General features: G+C 66.2%; 1 protein-coding gene across 2 annotated transcripts; it reads left to right on the top strand.

The window, feature by feature from the left end:
- The first annotated feature begins 6,223 nt into the window (after positions 1-6,223).
- SEPTIN4 (septin 4) lies at positions 6,224-16,370 on the top strand. Of its 2 annotated transcripts, none has more exons than XM_068655957.1 (12): positions 6,224-6,412; positions 10,423-10,716; positions 10,893-10,986; positions 11,060-11,146; positions 12,227-12,350; positions 12,588-12,722; positions 12,819-12,936; positions 13,259-13,360; positions 13,635-13,731; positions 13,993-14,155; positions 15,858-15,957; positions 16,209-16,370. In XM_068655957.1, the coding sequence occupies exons 1-12, from the start codon at positions 6,239-6,241 to the stop codon at positions 16,266-16,268; spliced, it is 1,548 nt and encodes a 515-aa protein (XP_068512058.1). In that variant the 5' UTR covers positions 6,224-6,238; the 3' UTR covers positions 16,269-16,370. The 2 variants fall into 2 exon arrangements, with proteins under 2 accessions (XP_068512058.1, XP_068512060.1); XM_068655959.1 differs by lacking the exon at positions 6,224-6,412 and adding an exon at positions 9,179-9,297.
- The last annotated feature ends 885 nt before the right edge of the window (positions 16,371-17,255 follow it).

Below are 17,255 nucleotides of genomic sequence, written 5' to 3'. Positions count from 1 at the left end.
TTCCCTGCCCCCCAGCCCCAGGGCTGCCCCTGCTCTCCCCAGTGCCGAGCTCCACGAGCAGCGCGAGGTGAGGTGGCCACGCGTGGTCCAGCGCAGGCAGTGGTGGCCCTGTGTGTCCCCGCATCCTCGCTGCCTTCCCAGCCCAGCTCTCGGTTGGCTTTGGCGTGTGTCCAAGGCAGTGACGGCTGCTTCCGTGTCGCTGCCTCAGCCACACTCGGCTTCCCGAAGGCTTCTCCTTATCTGCGGGCACCAGCTGGAGAAACATCCCCGAGGGCCACCATCATCAAACCAGGGTGTGCCAGAACCGCCTGAGGGGACAAGGGCAGGCTGCAGCGTGGGCATGGGGCCACATCCTGCCTGGGGGAAGGAGAGGAGGTGGCATCTCATCCTTGGGGATCTTCAAAAGCCACCTGGAGGTGGTCCTGGGCACCCTGCCATGGGTGGCCCTACAGGAGCAGGGGCTGGAACAAATGACATCCCCAGGTCCCTGCCAGCCTCAGCTATCCTGTGGCCATGGGGTGCAGCCACCCTGGAACAGGTCCCCAGCCACGTGGGCATCCCTGCCCTGGGAGGGTTTCGAGCTTTGGCTGGAGAAGACCTCAACCCCCAGGTTTTGTGTCTGCAAGCAGCATGGAGGGAGACGGAGGGGATGGGGTGGTGACAACGGGGTGGCCCTAGGCAATGCTGCAGCCAGGCAACGAGACTGCACAGCCATAAGGAAAAGGGAATCAGATCCAGGCTGGATCCATGTGCATCACTAGGAAAACCTCGTGGTTTATTGCTCCAGTGCTGCCCGGAGTCAGGGCCTTCAGGGCCGTGCCAGCTGCCTGTCCCCTCCGCTGTGTCCCTGGCCACTCCTTTGGTAAAGGGGCACCTGGGGGAGTTGGGGGGAGATGGTGGCTGCACCCCATGGAGCAGCCTGAGCGCACCTCCAGCCAGGTCCTGCACCACCCCCGTGCTCTTGTCACCCTGGTGAAGGAACAGGAGCGCCCGGTGCCCTTGGTGACATCACGCTGCGCCGCTTCTCCGCTCCGGGCACAGGACACCATCGCCGCGGGCAGCCGGGCTCGTGCGTGCCATCCTCCCCGGGGACCGATCCCAGCCAAGCCGCGGCCGTGCCCTGCGCAGCCCCATGGCCCCAAACCCTCTGCTGCCGCCAGGCAGTGACACACCGCGGGACCCCTCGGCTGCTGCCCCCCAGCCTGGCAGCGCCTCCACCCCATCCCCACAGGTCCCCGAGTCCCCCCGCAGCCACTTGTCCTGCACGGTGATGGAGCTGCGGAGCGGGATGTGCCTGGTGCAGCCGGTGACATCGGGCCGCTTGCTGGTGGCCCTGCAGAGTCCCCTGGGTGCCCGGCGGGTGGGACTAAAAGCGAGGGCCAGCGGCCGGCCGCAGCCTGGACCAGGGCAGGGACAAAGCAGTGGCCACTCGGTCACCCCCATGACAAGCAACTTGTCCCAGGCAGAGCCACCGGCTGGGGGCTGCCCCCCACAGGACACCTGCGGGGCCCTGGCCCGGCCCCAGTGCCGCCGCAGCAGGGCTGTTCTTAGGGACCAGACGACCCAGACCGAGCCCAGCACGGAGGTTTTGCCACCCCCGTGGGTCGATGTGAAGACCCAGCTGCCCACATCCCCAGCCCCGCAGCGAGCCCCCCGTGCTGCCCACCCCACCAGCAGCTCCCCGTCCCCACCACCGGCACCACGCAGCCCCGCAGCCATCGCCAACACCAAGCCATCCCACAGGGCCCCGCAACAACCCGGGGACAAATCCAGCTACCAGTGCGTGCTGCACCGGGCGTCCCCCGAGCCTGGCACCACGCTGGGCTCCTCGCCCCTGGAGCCCCCACCAGCCCAGCCCAGCATGGGGGCCTCAGCCCCGTGGGAGAGCAGGGGGGTGCAGAGGGCAGAGGCCCGTGCCGAGGAGCAGGAGGAGTACCTCTGCGCCCTGCACCTCATGGCCAAGCGGCTGCGGCGAGTGGTGGAGGCAGAGGTGGCCCATGGGGGCTCCTGGCCCATGGCACCTTCCCCGCCGCCACCTCCCAAGAGGGACAAGGGCACCCAGACCACACCCGTGCCCATGCTCCCACGCCCCACTGAGCACTCCCCCGAGGACACCCATGCCCCTGGTAGGGACCGCCAGGGCCCAGCTGTCCCCCTGCCCCTGGTGCTCGCCAGGGATGTCCCCACTGCCAGGGCTCTGCCCAAGCCTGACCCCGACTCGGCTTGGTGGCCCCTGGTGCACCCGGAGCAGCAGCTGGCCCCGCGCCCCATGTCCCCATCGATGAGGCCGAATGCCACCGAGCTTGGCTCCTTGGGGCTGGGTGCCATCACGGAGGTCACGGCGGGCAGAGGTGGCTCCAGTGAGGATGTGGCTGAGCTGGCACCATGCGGCAGAGCCCCTGCCACCGCCGTCCCACAGGAGGTGATGCCCAAGAGCTTCCCCTCCGGCTGTGACACCAATGATGGGGACGTGGCAGGCAGGGAGCCGGAGGCCTCTGGATTTAGGACCTTCTTCATGGGTGAGTTTGGGCTGAACCTGCTGCAGTTGGAGCGGGAGGGAGTTGTGAATGCGGCAAGAAGGGCCCCAGGAAGGACGTCAAGGATGTCCTCGTCCCCTCCACTCCACCCTGGCCACAGGGATCCAGCCAGGGCACAGCCTGGGGACATCGCGGAGGGGACATTGCACGGGGGCAGTGGCCACCAGTGGCAGCTGGAGCTATCACTCACTGCCCTTCCTCTCCATTGCAGATCTGGCCGACGAGAGGCACACCGACCACCTCTGGTCCCTGAAAGGTGAGGCCGGCCCCTTGTGGCAGTTTGTGTAGGGCCTATGTAAACACAGCGCTTCGATCCCAGCTGTATAAGCTCAGGTCCCTTGGCCACCAGGCCTGGGCAGGCAGCAGGGCCCCCTCCGCTGCCGTTTGAGCTTCCCCACCACGCTGCTGCCTCCCCTGCCCTGCCCCTCTCTGCAGCAGGGACACACCGACACACCGTGCCACCCGAACCGTGCCCTGTGCCTGGCCTGGGGGGTGGTCTGGGGGGAGCTGGGGGAACATGCAAGGGGCCCTAGAAATCCTCAGCCGCTACTGATGGAAAAACTTGCTTTTCCTCGCTCTGGCTGTTGTCCTCTGCCTGCTCCGGTGCTGACCCCTCTCTGGCTGCGGCTCCAGACATGGAGGTAAGTGATGGCCTGGCTGAGGTGACACCGGCTGCTGCCAATTCCCCACTGCCACCGCGTCCCCAGGCTGGGGAGGGGAGGGGTCAGCACCATCTGCTGAACACTTTGCAAAGGGTTTTTGGGGGCCGATGGCATGTGATGAAGTGTGGGAAGGCTCAGGGGGTGGCACAGAGCTCACCCCATGCCTGAGCCCCCCGGAGGCCTCCATACCCTGGTCCAGAGGGGCAGCCTGAGGGGCTTGGCACAAGGATGCGGAGATGCCGGTGTGTGGGTTTGGGTGTCTGCGAGCCCCTGGTGCAGCGTTTCAGGGACCGCTGGCTGCCTGCAGGGATCCAGCACAGGGGGGGACCCAGGCACTTGGGTGGCACCCCGGGGTGCACAACGCGGCTCATCCTCCTCACACTGGGAAAAATGAGTTTGCTCCCAGCCTGGAAGTTGCTTGGCTGTCTCAGGGGGTCTTCTGAGGCTGCAAAGTGCCGAGGGCACGTGTCGGCGTCTTTCCAAGGCTGTGTCCTGTGGGAAGCGCTGGGAAGTTTGCTTTGAGCCCTCAGGGATGGCTAGGTGGTGACCCCCACAGGCATTCCTCTGCCAAGCCTCCGTGCTGGCGAGGCCCCAAAAAATGGACCCGTTGCAACCAAAATAGCTAAAAATAGTGGTTCTCACGGAGGATGCTGTGAGCGGCTTCGCAGCCTCTGAACCTGCCAGTGTGAGAGGAGGGGGCTGACCCCGGGGCGTGGGCACTCAGCCCTGGCCCCATGGGCTGTGCACGGGTGGGCTGGGGGCAGCTCCCCCTTGGGAAGCCCACCGAGGAGCCAAGGACCCGTCTCGGTGCGGTGCTGGGGGAATGGGAGCAGAGAGGGGGGTGTGGGCGGGGGGGGGGAGCGGGCAGGCAAGGGGTTAACGGCCCCGCGCCCGCCGGATGCAGCATCCTGGGATGGGCTCTTTCCATCTTGTTTTGGTTTGGAGGAATAAAAGCTTTGGCAGCGCATAGCCTCGTCCCAAAATAACTCAGCCTCCCATGATAATTATAGAGCGCTGGCCCCTGGTCGAGGCTCGCTGCAGCTTCCCTTCCCAGCCAGCACCCGGCTGCTGCTGCTGGCCGGGGCGAGGGAGGCCGGGGTGCTCAGGGTGCCTTGGGGACCGCCAGCTTCCCTCCGTGTCACTGCTGCTCCTCCTGGTTCATTCCCCACCAAGAAAAACGCATCTGGCCCAGGTCAGGCAGTGCAGCACCCCTAGGGATGGGGACATCACCACCGCTGCATCCCAGAGCTGCCCTGCTCTCATGGGGAAAATGCACAGGACAGCCCAAAAGGTCCCGTTCCCCGCTGTGATGTGGCTGTGTTGGGCACACTCAGCACGTTTCCTCAGCCAGGCACGGACAGAGCGTGACCCCCTTTAGCTCCAGCTGCCACGACGTAGCCTGGGCTTGCCCCCCTGCATCCCCCTCCCACTCCGCAGCTGATCCCTTCAGCTTTTAATGCTCTATTTAAAGCCCGGGCTGCAGCTCTGCAGCCACATCCCACAGCCTCTGCCAGGCACCAGGCTCCTTGAGCGAGGCCCTGGCCAAATTCCCACTGCTGGAGGCTGCACACATCTCCTGCTGGCCTGGCTGAGCACAGCCAGCTCATCACAGCAGTGCCTGGCTCAGTGCCCCCCTCATGGGAGCAGCTGCTCCTTGAAGGGCACCGGGAGACAGGGATGAGCTCCTGGAACGTGTAAGTGAGTAATCCCCAGTAATGCTGCCTCTCAGAGGAAAGCACTGCTGCGGGGATTAGGGATTTAAGCATCCATCCTCCCCTACCTGCCCCTGCCCGCCCCTGCCCCACTCCTGCCCGCTGCTCGCTGCCCCAGATGGACGGGGCCCGGGTGCTGCTCAGGCTCCCACGTGCCTGATTGCGCCTCCATGGGCTGTTTACAGGAATAAAGCGAGCACGGTGCATGGAGCCATCTGGCCGTGGCCCCGCAGCATGGAGGGGACGAGGCTCTGAGCATTGACAGTGCTGGGGGCAGAGCTGCGGGAACGAGATGGTCCCAGCCTTTGCTTGGGGCTGGCTCCGGCTTTGCCTCCAGCTGCTGCTGGCCAAGGCCCCCGCTGCCCCTTTCATGGCTGGGAACACAAGCACCCCATGATGCCCCGGCCGCTGTCTTGTGCCAGTGTCCTCCCCTGCCCTCCATGGGGACAGGAGGGACACAGCCACGTGCCACCAGCACTCACTGCAGGGTCCCATGGCCGGGAATGTCCCCAAAAGCAGCTGCCTCCAACCCCAGCACTGTTTTGGGACAGGGACAGGGACAGGGACAGGGACAGGGACAGGGACAGGGACAGGGACAGGGACAGGGACAGCACAGAGCAGGCTGTGATTTTGCAAGACAGAGCCACAGGATCCAGTGCCTGGTGCCTGGTGTGTGATGTGTGGTGCCAGCTCCCAGCAACAGTTGTGCAGCTCCCAGTATGCAGACTGGTACCGGTGCTGGTACCCAGTGGCCAGTACCCTGTAGCTGGCGTGCAGTGACCAGTGAGTGATCCCCAGCGCTCAGTGCCTCCTGCCCAGTGCTTGGTACCAGTTGGGCAATGCCTGGTACTGGTGCCAGTGCCTGGTTCTGCTGCCCCGTGCCCAGTACGTGGTGCTGATGCCCAGTCCATGGTGTCAGTGTGCTGTGCAGGGTGCTGGCGCTGGCTCACAGCTCCCAGTGCCTGGTGTTGATGCTGGTGCTGGTACTGGTGTCCAATGCCCTGTAGCAGTGTTGGTGCACAGATCCCAGTTCCCAGTGCTGGTGCTGATGCCAGTGCCTGCTGTTGGTGCCAGCATTGGTACCAGTGCCAGTGCCTGGTGCTGAAGCCAGTGCTGGTTCTGGTGTCAGTGCTGGTGCCAATGCTGATACCAGTGCTGATGCTGATACCGGTGCGGATGCTGGTGTTGGTGCTGATACCAGTGCTGATGCTGATACCAGTGCGATGCCGGTGCCGGTGCCCAGTGCTGCTGCTGGTGCTGCCAGTGCCCGTTTTCCGGTGCCCGATGCTGACGCTGGTGCCGGTCCCGGTGCCGAACACTGGCCCTGATGCCGGTGCCGATGCCGATGCCGGTGGCGGTGCCGGTGGCGGTGCCGGTGGCGGTGCCCGGTGCCGCCCCGCCCCGCCCCGCCCCCGCCGCTGCTATTTCTGCTCATCCCGGCGGCGGGGCCCGGCCGTGCCGCTCGGCAGCCGCCGCTCCCGGACGGCGCCCGGTAGCCATGGTAAGGCCGGGGGGGGCCGGGGCCGGGGCCGGGGACAGGGAGGGGGCCGCACGGGGCCGCTTGCCCGCTGCCGGTGCCCTCCGTGAAGGTGACGGCGCCGCGGGGGCGGAGCGGGCTGGGAGCGCCGGTGCCGCAGCGGGGCCGGGGGGGGCACAGCGCGGCCGCACCTGCCCGGGACCGGGGGCACGGAGGGGGTCGGGGGGGAGCTGCACATCGCCCCCCACACCGTGGCATCGGGGCGCCCCATTCCTACCCCATCCCCGGAAAGCGGCACCTGCGCCCCCCATCTGCGGCCCCCATCCCGGGCACCGCCGTAAGGGACGGGGGGGGCAGCGGCTGGCTCTGTGCTCCCCCCCCCTCCCTTACCGGGGCCTTCGGCCGGTTCCCGGCAGCCGCTCGCGGTTGCGGTGCCCGCGGCGCTGCCGGCCGGGCCGGGCCCTCCCGCGGGGCCGCTCGGAGCGGGGTCCCGGCGAGGTGCGGAGCCGCCAAGAGCCCGCCCGGCCCCGGCCCCGGCCCCCGCCGCGCCCCGGCCCCGCGCATCCCCCCCGCGGGGTCCCCAGGGGGCCGCGGTGCCCGCGGAGGGACCCCCGGTGGGACCGATCCGCCCCGTCCTTCCCGAGCGGCCGCCGTGGGAACGGGAGCGGCGCATTCCTGGGAGCGGGACACGGCGACAGCAGCCGAGAGGGCGGCCGGCAGAGCCTGGCGGCACCGCTCCTGGGGGAGCGCCGTCCCCAGAAGCCCCCGAATTGGCTTTGGGGATGGATGGAGCCAAGGGACACCCCTGTCCCCCGCCTGTGTCGGAGCCGCGTTAGGCTCTCAGTGCCCCGAATCATCTCGTTTGCTCGGGGCCGTGGTGGCTGTTCCCGTGGTTAATGGCACGCGTCGAAACGCTGCCCCCATTCCAGTCCGGGCAGGCCCCGCTGTCACTTCCAGGCTGCAGCAGCCGGGGTGCTGCCGTGCACGCTGTCAGCCTGGGCCCCCCCTCAAGTAACTCAACCTGCTCCTAAAAGGTGCCCCGAAGGGAAGGGGCTGCAGCTCCCGCACCGAGGGGCGCGTTGGGAAGCTCTGCTCTTGTGTGCATGGCCACCCTGCCCGGGCCTGGTACCACGCCTGACCCTGCGCCCTGTTTGTAGGGTGCCCAGCAACCTGCTCCTCGCCCATGGTTCCCCCCCACACATTCAGGGGTGCTCCAGCCCTGCAGGTCCCAGCAACATGTGTTTTCTGCTCCCCCACAGCCTTCCCAGGTTGCTCAGGCTGAGCGACGCAGCTCGGGGACTTGGTTTCCCAACAGGGACGGCACTGATGGGGTGGGAGCTGGGAGCGAGAAACTCCGATTACAGGAGGGCGGCAGCAGGCAGGTCGCAGCATGAGCAGCCCAGGTGCTGGCTGCCCCAGGGAAGGGACGCTGGGACAGCCGAGTCCCCCAGGCTGCTCCTCGGAAAACCGGGCTTTGGTGGGGGGTGGTTTTGGGGAGGGGAAGCCTCTCGCTGCAGTGCAGTGCGTGGGGAGAACCAGGGGATGTGGATGCTGGGGAGCGGAGGGGGTGGCACGTGGTGGGGATGAGGGCATCTGTGGCCCCGTCTGCCTTAGACACCCAGCTGTGGGGTGTGCAGCGCCGTGGGTGGCACATCGGGGTGTCACCTTCAGGTGGGGCACAGCTGTGGGGACAGCACCTGGCTGGGACACTTCTTCCCACCCCCATGGGGACAGGGTGCAGTGCTGCCCCTGGGGACGTGGGGCTGGGGATGCTGCAGGTGCCCTGGCAGCCCTCACCCACGTCCTGGGTGCGAAGCCTCCCTGCAGCAGCGGGGGGAGGCTGCGGGGAGCAACCAGGCGTGGAGATGCCATCGGTGGCTCTGCAGCTCAGGCTGCGCTGCCCCAGTGCCCCGCCAACCTCACCCCGTGGCACCCTCGAGCTGTCACCGTGCGGGATGGTGTGATGCAGGGTGACAGGCGGGGACAGGGCAGCCGGCAGCGGCTCGCATGTGCAGCGGGGTGTGTAATCCGCTTACGGGACACGGCACACATAAATCCCAGCTTGCAGGTGGGCGCCAGCGTGGGACAGTCAGGGAGCAGCGGCACTGGGGCTGTGTGCGCTGCCAGGGCTCAGCCTGAGAGCCCGTGCTGGGTTTATGGGTTATGGGGTGCTGGGGCCCAGCACAGGACCATCAGCCTCTGTTGTCCCCTCGCGCTTCATCTCCCAGCTCCCTCCGTGGCACAGGGCAGCGCTCTGGGGCTTTTTAGCACTTCCCTGGGTAGCTCAGGCAAGTGAAGCCTGCCCGGCTCCGCGCCTGAGCTGCTTCGATGCATCTTGACATGCATCAAGGCGAATCACCGTTGGGCTGATGGGGGAGCCCCCCCAGCACTGACAGCTCGGCTGCTGCCTCCGGCTCCTCCATGGGCCGTTAATGCTTTGGTTAACCCTTGAGGTTGCACACCGGCAGCTGAGCCGTGTTTCTCTGGGGATGGAGCTGTTTCTCTTGGGATGAACGTCCTCCAAGCTGCGTGCTTAGCCCAAGGGCTGGGGGGCTCAGGCAGCCCCATTTCCCCCTGTCTGCCTGTCCCCTCCCTGGCCAGTGACGCTTCGCTGGTCCCTGACACCTCCCGGAGCTGCTCTCCTGCTCCGTAGCTGGCCAGGAGCTGGGCTCACTCTGCTCCCTGTGCCTGGGGGCTCCCCTCTTGTGCCCCCCACCCTGCCGCTGTCCCACGGCACCCAGGAGGGCTGTGCCTGGGTGCCCCGGTGCCTGCGCAGGGTGGAGTTATGCTAATGTGCTCCTGGCCCTCTCTGAGCCTCGGTGCAGCCGGTGCCACTCGCAGCATCTCCCAGCCACGGTGACACCGGCTCGGCCATGGCCACCGGCCCTGAGCTGCAGCCTCTGCAGGAGGTACGGGGGGAGCATCGGGGGAGAGGGGGCAGACATGGGTGGGGGACACGCGGGGAGCCCCACACCCAGCTGGAGGGGGGCTGGAGGAGGTACCACAGCCAATGTCCCCAGGGACACACTGCAGGGAGGATGCGATCCAGCTTTGGGGAGCTTCCCTGTGCTGGGGTGTGGGGGGCTGGGCCCCAAAGGGTTGCAGCCCCATGGGACAGAGCTGGGGCAGTGGGGCTGGAAGTGCTCGGTGGCAGTGGTCACCTGTCCCCAGCTGGGCAGGGTGTGCTGAGCACACTGACAAGGGGAGGATGCTGCGGTGTCAGGGACCTGGCGAGTGCTATTGACCTGCTGGGGACGGGGAGGGGGATGAGGGGGAGACATACGGTGCCACCAGCCTGGCACTGCCATCCCCCATCCTGGTGGTGGATGTCCGTGGGGGTGCCGGGCAGAGCAGCAGCGTGACCTCGTTTCCAGCCCGCTCACCCGGCACCTCTCGCCTGGCCTCCAGCACAGCCGCCCTCCACGGGGACACAGGGTGCAGGGGGACACACGTGTCCCCATGGGGGGCTCTCACCTCGGTGCCACTGTGCAGGGTGGGGGCTCAGCCCTGCCCCCAGTCTGGGAGTCCCCCTGTGGGTTGGGATTCCCAAGGCAGTTTCCATGGGGAGCCCACGAGCAGACCCCTGTTTGCCCCCCAGCTCCGTGGCTGTTGCCTCTCATCTCTCTTCTCCCCCCCCTCCTTCCTTCCCCATGCTCCCTGCAGGCCATGGCGCATGCAGGGGCTCTGCCCACCCCAGAAGACCCCAAGGAGCATGGGGGTGCCCAGCCCCCCCGCAGGGCCAGGGGGGACAGTCCCCATCCCTGCCCCCCGGAGCGCCAGGAGCCGTCCGACCTCCCCATGCAACAAGCTGTAAGCGCCCGCGCCGCGGGGTGCACGGACCCTGCTGTCCCCATGCTCCCCCCACACCTGTCCTGGGGCTGCCACTGTTGTCCCCCTCTTCTTTTTTTTCCCCAAGGTTTCCCCCCTCCCCTGCCTTGGGGGTGCATGAGGCTGGCTGTGGAGGTTTGGGGGTCCCGATGCTGAGTGGTGCCGCTGCGGGCGTCCCCTCCTTCCTCACCCCTTTTCCCCCCCAGATCAAGCGCTTCCTGAAGGAGGACTCGGAGGAGGCCGAGCTCACCCAGTTCCTCCGGGACTGCCCCCCCACTGACACCCCCCACAAAGTGGAGCCCCTCGAGGGCAGGCGGGAGCCTGGCCACCCCCTCTGTGGCAGGGTCCCCGCCGAGGAGCCCGCCGATGACAGGGACGCGCGGCCCTTCTCTCGTCCTCGGCCCCTGGATGCCCAGCAGCTCATCACGGCCCCCCCGCCGCCCAGCCCCTCCCGACCGCGCAGCCCCTGGGGGCAGCTGGACCCCTACGACTCCTCCGAGGTGCGGTGGGTCCCTGGGGTGTGGGCGGGCTGGGAGGGGGGGACAAAGGGGTGTCCTTTTGTCCCCAGAGGATGTGCCTGCCCAGTGAGCCCAAGGGGACCCCTTGGATTGCCTGGGGGGGCACAGCCCCGGTGGGGAAAGCAGCGTCCCCTGTTCCACATCCCCTCTCCCTGCAGGACGACAAGGAGTACGTGGGGTTTGCCACGCTCCCCAACCAGGTCCATCGCAAATCGGTGAAGAAGGGCTTCGACTTCACGCTCATGGTGGCAGGTAGGGGCCTGGCGCGGTGGCCGGCGTGGGGACGGTGACCTGGGCGTCCCCTCACTGCTCCCCATCACCCCAGGGGAGTCTGGGCTGGGGAAATCCACGCTCGTCAACAGCCTCTTCCTGACGGACATGTACAGGGACCGCAAGTTCCTGAATGCTGAAGGTAAGGACAGCCCGCACCGGGCACCGCGCAGCAGCTGTGAACACCCCGATTGCTGTGGGGAGGGGATGCGGATGGGTTTGGAGGGACATCTCCATCTGTGCCCCACCCCCAGGGGCTGGCAGCTCCTCTCTGCACCCAGCTGGGCTCCTCCGGTCCCTCACTCCCGCGTTTGTCCCTTCTGGCCTTCCCCAAAGGCAGAAGCAGGCGCGATGCTTTGCCAAGGCAGCGGGGCCCCCCAGCACGGTGCCCCCCCCACCAGGCTTTGTCCTGGGCTGCAAAGCAGAGGGGGAACAAAGCCTGGCTTGTTGGGCTGGGGACAGTCGGGGTCCGGGACACGGTGCCACGTGGACGGCTCCGCTTCAGCTGCGGTGGCCACGCTAATTAAAAATAGCCCGAAAGGTCCAGATCCCCGCAGTCCGGGGGGGTTATTGGGTTTGTTTGGGTTGCCAGGAGCAATTTTCAGCCTAAATGAACACACGCAGCCGCACACACGCAGAGCGATGAGAGCATCCCTGGGGCATGGGGATGCAGAGACACGGGGCGTGCAGGGGGGCTGGGGGTAAAGGGTTATTAAAATACACAGTGGTGGGGCTGTGGAGTCACACGGGTGCAGGGAGCTGAAAATACTCCCGAGGTGATGCTGGGGCAGCCCACCTTCCTCATCCTCACCCTGCCCTGGCTGTGTTCACAGAAGGAGGGCTCCTGTTGGCTTCTGAGTTCAAAAGCCAAAAGCAGCTGTGGGCAGTGAAGTGCTTGGGTTTGGAGGACAAGGTGACCAGGAGCGTGGGGACACTGGGAGCTGGGAGGCATCCTGTGCCGCCAGGGCTTGGATGTGACCCCAGGCTCTGTTCTAGCACAGGGAGAGCAGTGACTGCAGGCTGGGGCTAAGCTGGGGTGGGTGGGTGCCCTGCTTGGTGCTGGACAGATGCTGTCACAGGAGGTGATGGCATGGCCACTGGGGAAGGGTGAGCGTGGTGCCACCACGGCTGTGCCCATCGTGTGCGGAGATGGATGCATCCTGCTCGTCCCTGACCCTCACCCGGGGTGCCTGCACCATTCCCGTTTCTCCTGCCCTCGCAGAGCGCATCACGCAGACAGTGGAGATCACCAAGCACGTGGTGGACATTGAGGAGAAGGGCGTCAAGCTGCGCCTGACCATTGTGGACACGCCGGGCTTTGGGGACGCCGTCAACAACACCGAGTGGTGCGGGGAGAGGGACGTGGGTGTGCTGGGGTGGCCCTGGGGACAGGGAGCGCTGCTGTGGGTGCGAGCGGCTCCGAGGCAGGGACACCCCACAGTGCTGTGGTTTGTGCAGCCCCCGTCCTCGGGATGCTGAGCCTTGGAAGAGGTGTTGGGCCCGGGGATGTTGGGGTTGGGACTGGGGAAAGCCCATGGGGGCTCCAGTGGTTACCCCTGCTGCCAGCCCTCCTGTTCCCCCAGCTGGAAGCCGGTGGCTGACTACATCGACCAGCAGTTCGAGCAGTATTTCCGTGATGAGAGTGGCCTGAACCGGAAAAACATCCAGGACAACCGCGTCCACTGCTGCATCTACTTCATCTCGCCCTTCGGCCATGGGTAGGAGCATCGCCCCCCCTCCCCTGCCCACCTGGGGCTCTGAGCAGCACCAGGGGGTCAGAGAAGGGACTGGGGGCTCACAGAGCTCCCCTGCAGCCTCCGGCCCCTGGACGTGGAGTTCATGCGAGCCCTGCACCAGCGGGTGAACATCGTGCCTGTGCTGGCCAAGGCGGACACCCTGACACCCTCTGAGGTGGAGCGCATGAAGAACAAGGTGAGGGGGAGCTGATCCTGCCTGGGGCTGTCCCCTCACATCCGGGGGCTGTGGTCCCCTCTTGCCTGGTGGTCCTTCCCATCCCCTGCCAGGGCTTTGCGGTGGAGCATCCCCCGTGACCCCCAGTACTGATGGTCCCCAGGGTCCTGTCTCTCTGGGGGGTAGGGGTGTCCGTGCCATCCTGCCCCTCTCCTGTGGGGGAAAGGTTTGCTGGGTGTGTGGCTGGTCCCTGGGGGACACCAGGTGTGTGCCCTGCCCGTGGCGCTTCCTCACCCCCTTTCCAAGGGGCAGAGACCAGTCCTCACCCGGGCTGTGTGCGCAGATCCGTGAGGAGATCGACCACTACGGGATCCGCATCTACCAGTTCCCCGAGTGTGACTCAGACGAGGATGAGGAGTTCAAGCTGCAGGACCAGGCGCTGAAGGTGGGTTGGGCCCCTGCAGCCCCAGGGCCGTGGGGAACACACCGTCCCTGGTGCCAGGCACGGTGGGTTTGGGATGTATCACATGGGGCTGGACACCTCCCTGAGCTGCTGCCACCTGCAGCTCGGTGGGATGGAGAAACCCTGCTGCGAGCTCCGCCACCCCACAGCCAGGGCTCCGGGGCATCTTGGCAGAGCTGTGCTGGATACGGCTGGGGAGATGTGGGTGGGGGGATTTGGACCGAGCCCTGCTATAACCCTCGCCATCCTCCTGCAGGAGAGCATCCCCTTCGCTGTCATCGGCAGCAACACGGTCGTGGAGGCCAAGGGCCGGCGCGTCCGCGGGCGCCTCTACCCCTGGGGCATCGTGGAAGGTAACGGCATGGGGGGACCTGTCCCTGCAGGGACGGGGACATAGAGTCATAGAACCATAGAATATCCCGAGTTGGAATGGACCCGTAAGGATCATCAAGTCCAACTCCTGGCACCGCACAGGTGTGCCCAAAATTTTAGAGCATGTGCCTAAGGGCACAGTCCAACCATTGCGCACCCCTTCTCCGTGCTGTGGTCCCCACGCTGGGGGGTTTGGGGAGGGGGGGGCTGGTGGGGCCCCCTGACCCCCGGCTCCCCTGCAGTGGAGAACCCGTCCCACTGCGACTTCGTGAAGCTGCGCACCATGCTGGTGAGGACACACATGCAGGACCTGAAGGACGTGACGCGGGAGACCCACTACGAGAACTACCGCACGCAGTGCATCCAGAGCATGACCCGCATGGTGGTGAAGGAGAGGAACCGCAAGTACGGGGCTGGCAGTGGGGCTGGGCTGTGGGGAGGGATGGGGCAGCCTCTCTACTCCCTGGGGTGGCATTGGGGTGGCCCTTTCCTTGCTGGCTGGAGGGGTTGGTGGGGACCCTTTGTCCCCACGGGCTCTGGGGCCAGAGCAGAGCAAGCAGCTGGTGCCAAGGCTCTGCCCTCAATGCCCACCAGACTCGTGGTACTTGCATCCCCTTCAGAATCTCCAGAATTCCAGGGGTGACTCCAAAAAGCAGGTGCCTCACGGAGCTGGCTGCAGAGCCCTCTCCGGCGCAGTGCGGGGGCTTGGCGGGTGGCTTGTCCTTGGCTGGGGGGGTGGTCACGGGTGGCAGTCGGGGACGGCTGGCGGTGACGATGGGTGCCCTAAGCTCGTCTCTCCATGCATGCTGTGGGAGAAGGAGGCAGCCCTCCACGCTGCGGCTGTGCTGCGCCGACTGCTCTGCAGACTGAGCCAGGGACGTGCTCGTCCCCTGCTGCCACCGCTGCCTGCGTCCCCTGGCCCCTCTATAAAGTGCTTGCTGGTACCCAATGCTGTCTTGGTCCTTCTGTGCCTGCAAGGGCCCTGCAGGAAAGTACCTGGGGGGCTCCTGGGGACAGCCAGCCCCAGACCACCTGCCCATTGCCCAGATCAGCATCTAGTTGCCCACTGTCAAGCTTCCCATGGCAGGGGCATGGTGCTGGCAGTGCCCACAGCACTGGGAGGATGCAGTTCCCCTGCAGATCTGTGTCACTGGGGCCACCCACCTCACCCAGGCATGGTGGGGTTGCAGGGACCCTGCCCGGCACTGTCACCCAAGCACCCACCTCCAGCAGTGCCCAAGGGGTCTGCAGGCACTCGTGTTTGCCATGGCCCCGCTGTGTCCCCATCTGGTGGCACCCAGCTTTCCCAGCCAAAGGGAGGCAACCCCAAACTGGGGTGATGCTAGCTCGGGGTGTGGGAGGCAGCTGGGTGCCTGTTTTAAGAAGGTCCCTCGGGTGGGTGCCCAGGGCTGGTGAAGCCGCTTGGCCCGTGCCTGGTGCCAGCTCCAACCTCATCTCACTGCTGGGGCTGGAGTTGGAGCTCACCACCATCCCTGCGGCTCCAAAATTCCCCCTGCCACTGTCAGGAGCACGGGCGGGGATCTCCCAAACAGAGCAAAACTCAACCAGAAACCATCCCCTGCCTTTGCATGCCTGCACTACCCCAGGCTCAGGGGCAGCCTCCCCACACATCAGCTCTGCCACAGCCAGCACCGCTCCCGCATGTCCCCGCACCGCGGGCACGAGGTGACACGCGTGACTGCTGCGAGCGGCAGCGGTGTCACAGCCACGTGGTCACCTGCTGGGGCAGCGCGTGGCTGCCGCAGGGACCCAGCCACCAGAGCTGGTCCCTCCCCGTGTCCTTGCCATGGGAGAAACCATCGATCCAGCCCGCTGCGATGGGGTGGCCGCGGGCAGGATGCGCTGTACCACGAGTGCCTTTCCCGGATGATGATCTGGGAAAGCAGCACAGTGCTGCTGGGAGCAGGGGCTGTGGCACAGCCCGGCTGTCTTCAGGGGCTAGGGGACACCAGGGGGCCAGCACCGTCCCCTTTGGTTGGCCCCAGCTCTTGTATGGGTCTGGGAGATATTTTCTGAGTTGGGGGAGGAGGGCTCGGTTTTGGAGGTGGGGATAGGAACAACCTCATCTCCTCTCTCTGCCCCACAGCAAACTGACGCGGGAGAGCGGGACAGATTTCCCCATCCCTGTCATCCCCCCGGTGCCCGATTCGGAGACGGAGAAGCTCATCCGGGAGAAGGACGAGGAGGTGAGCACAGGGCCCCCCGAGCATCCTGCTGTCCCCCTGCTCTGCCCCCAGACCCAGCAGGCTACATCCTGCAGGTGAGCTGGGGAAGCATTTGAGGGGAACGAGAGGTTTTCTCCCCAAAACACATCTCTTGATGATCCGGACCTGCTTGGGATGCTCGACCCAAATCTGTGTGCAGGGGAGGTGATGTGGCTGGGGGAAGCCCAGGGAGGTGCCACCTCCCTGGTTGTCACCCCTTTGCTCTGTCCCAGCTGCGGCGCATGCAGGAGATGCTGCAGAAGATCCAGAAGCAGATGAAGGACTCCCACTAGCCCCCTCCTCCTCGTCCTCCGGCCGTGTGCCACGCGGATCAGAGATGTTTACATCACGCTCCATCCCAGCCAAGCTGCGAGACTCGGTACCAACAACACCTCTCACCTTAAGCTGCTGCGGTATCGCCTTATGGACCTGGGCACCGCAAGGGGACGGGGTGCCCAGCCCAGGGGTCCCCCAAACCCTGTCCCGGCCACCCCTGCACCCCCCGGTGCAGCTTTGTCCCCAGTGCTTTGGTTCCCCATCTGTCGCCCCAGCCCTGGGTGTCTCCCAGGAGGCCGCCACCACCCAGCTCCCCGCCTTGTGGCTCTTGTCCCTGTGTCACCTGGGGCTGCCTGCTCAGTGTAAAAGAGGATGAAAGGAGGGGACAGTCCCAGCCCTACAAAACAGGGGCCGTCCCACTGCTGGTTCCCACCTTGGGAACAGAAGGGAAAATGTGACCGCAGGGGGACAGCGGGGCACTGAGGGGCTGGAGGGACAGACACCACTTGGGCCTGTGGCACCTCTGTGCCAGCAGAGAAGGGCCTGAAGCTTGATGGTGCCCAGCCCCATGTCCTGGGCACATTCCCTCTCCCCAGTGAGCATCGTCCAACAGGAGTATCCCCAGTCGATGCACAAGGAGCCTTGGGGCATCGCTGTCCCTGTAGAAAATCCCGTGAACCCTAAATCCCCATGAGCAGAGACCTTCCCCCCTCCCCCTGATGTTGGCCCTATAGAGCAATAATCGCCATCCCTGCCCTTAGCAAGAGCATCGTCCCTCGCTGCCATTTCGGCCCCTGGTGCCGCTCGCTTGTCTCTTGTGTCCCTGTGCCCCCCTCCCCCCAGGACGTCCCTGCCTGTGCTGCTTGCAGGCAGAGAGCTGGCCCCAGGGGAGCCCCCCCAGCTCCCTGCTTCCCCGCGGGCAGTGGGGAAAGGCTGAAGGGGACGGCCAGGCTGCGGGGTGGGGACACAACTGGGGCACAGGGCCATGTTCCCTCCCTGTCAGG

The sequence above is a fragment of the Anas acuta genome, chromosome 19 (genome assembly GCF_963932015.1).
Source record: "Anas acuta chromosome 19, bAnaAcu1.1, whole genome shotgun sequence".
NCBI lineage: Eukaryota > Metazoa > Chordata > Aves > Anseriformes > Anatidae > Anas > Anas acuta.
Note: the sequence above shows the minus strand (reverse complement) of the source record. Positions and strands in the feature narration are given on the sequence as shown.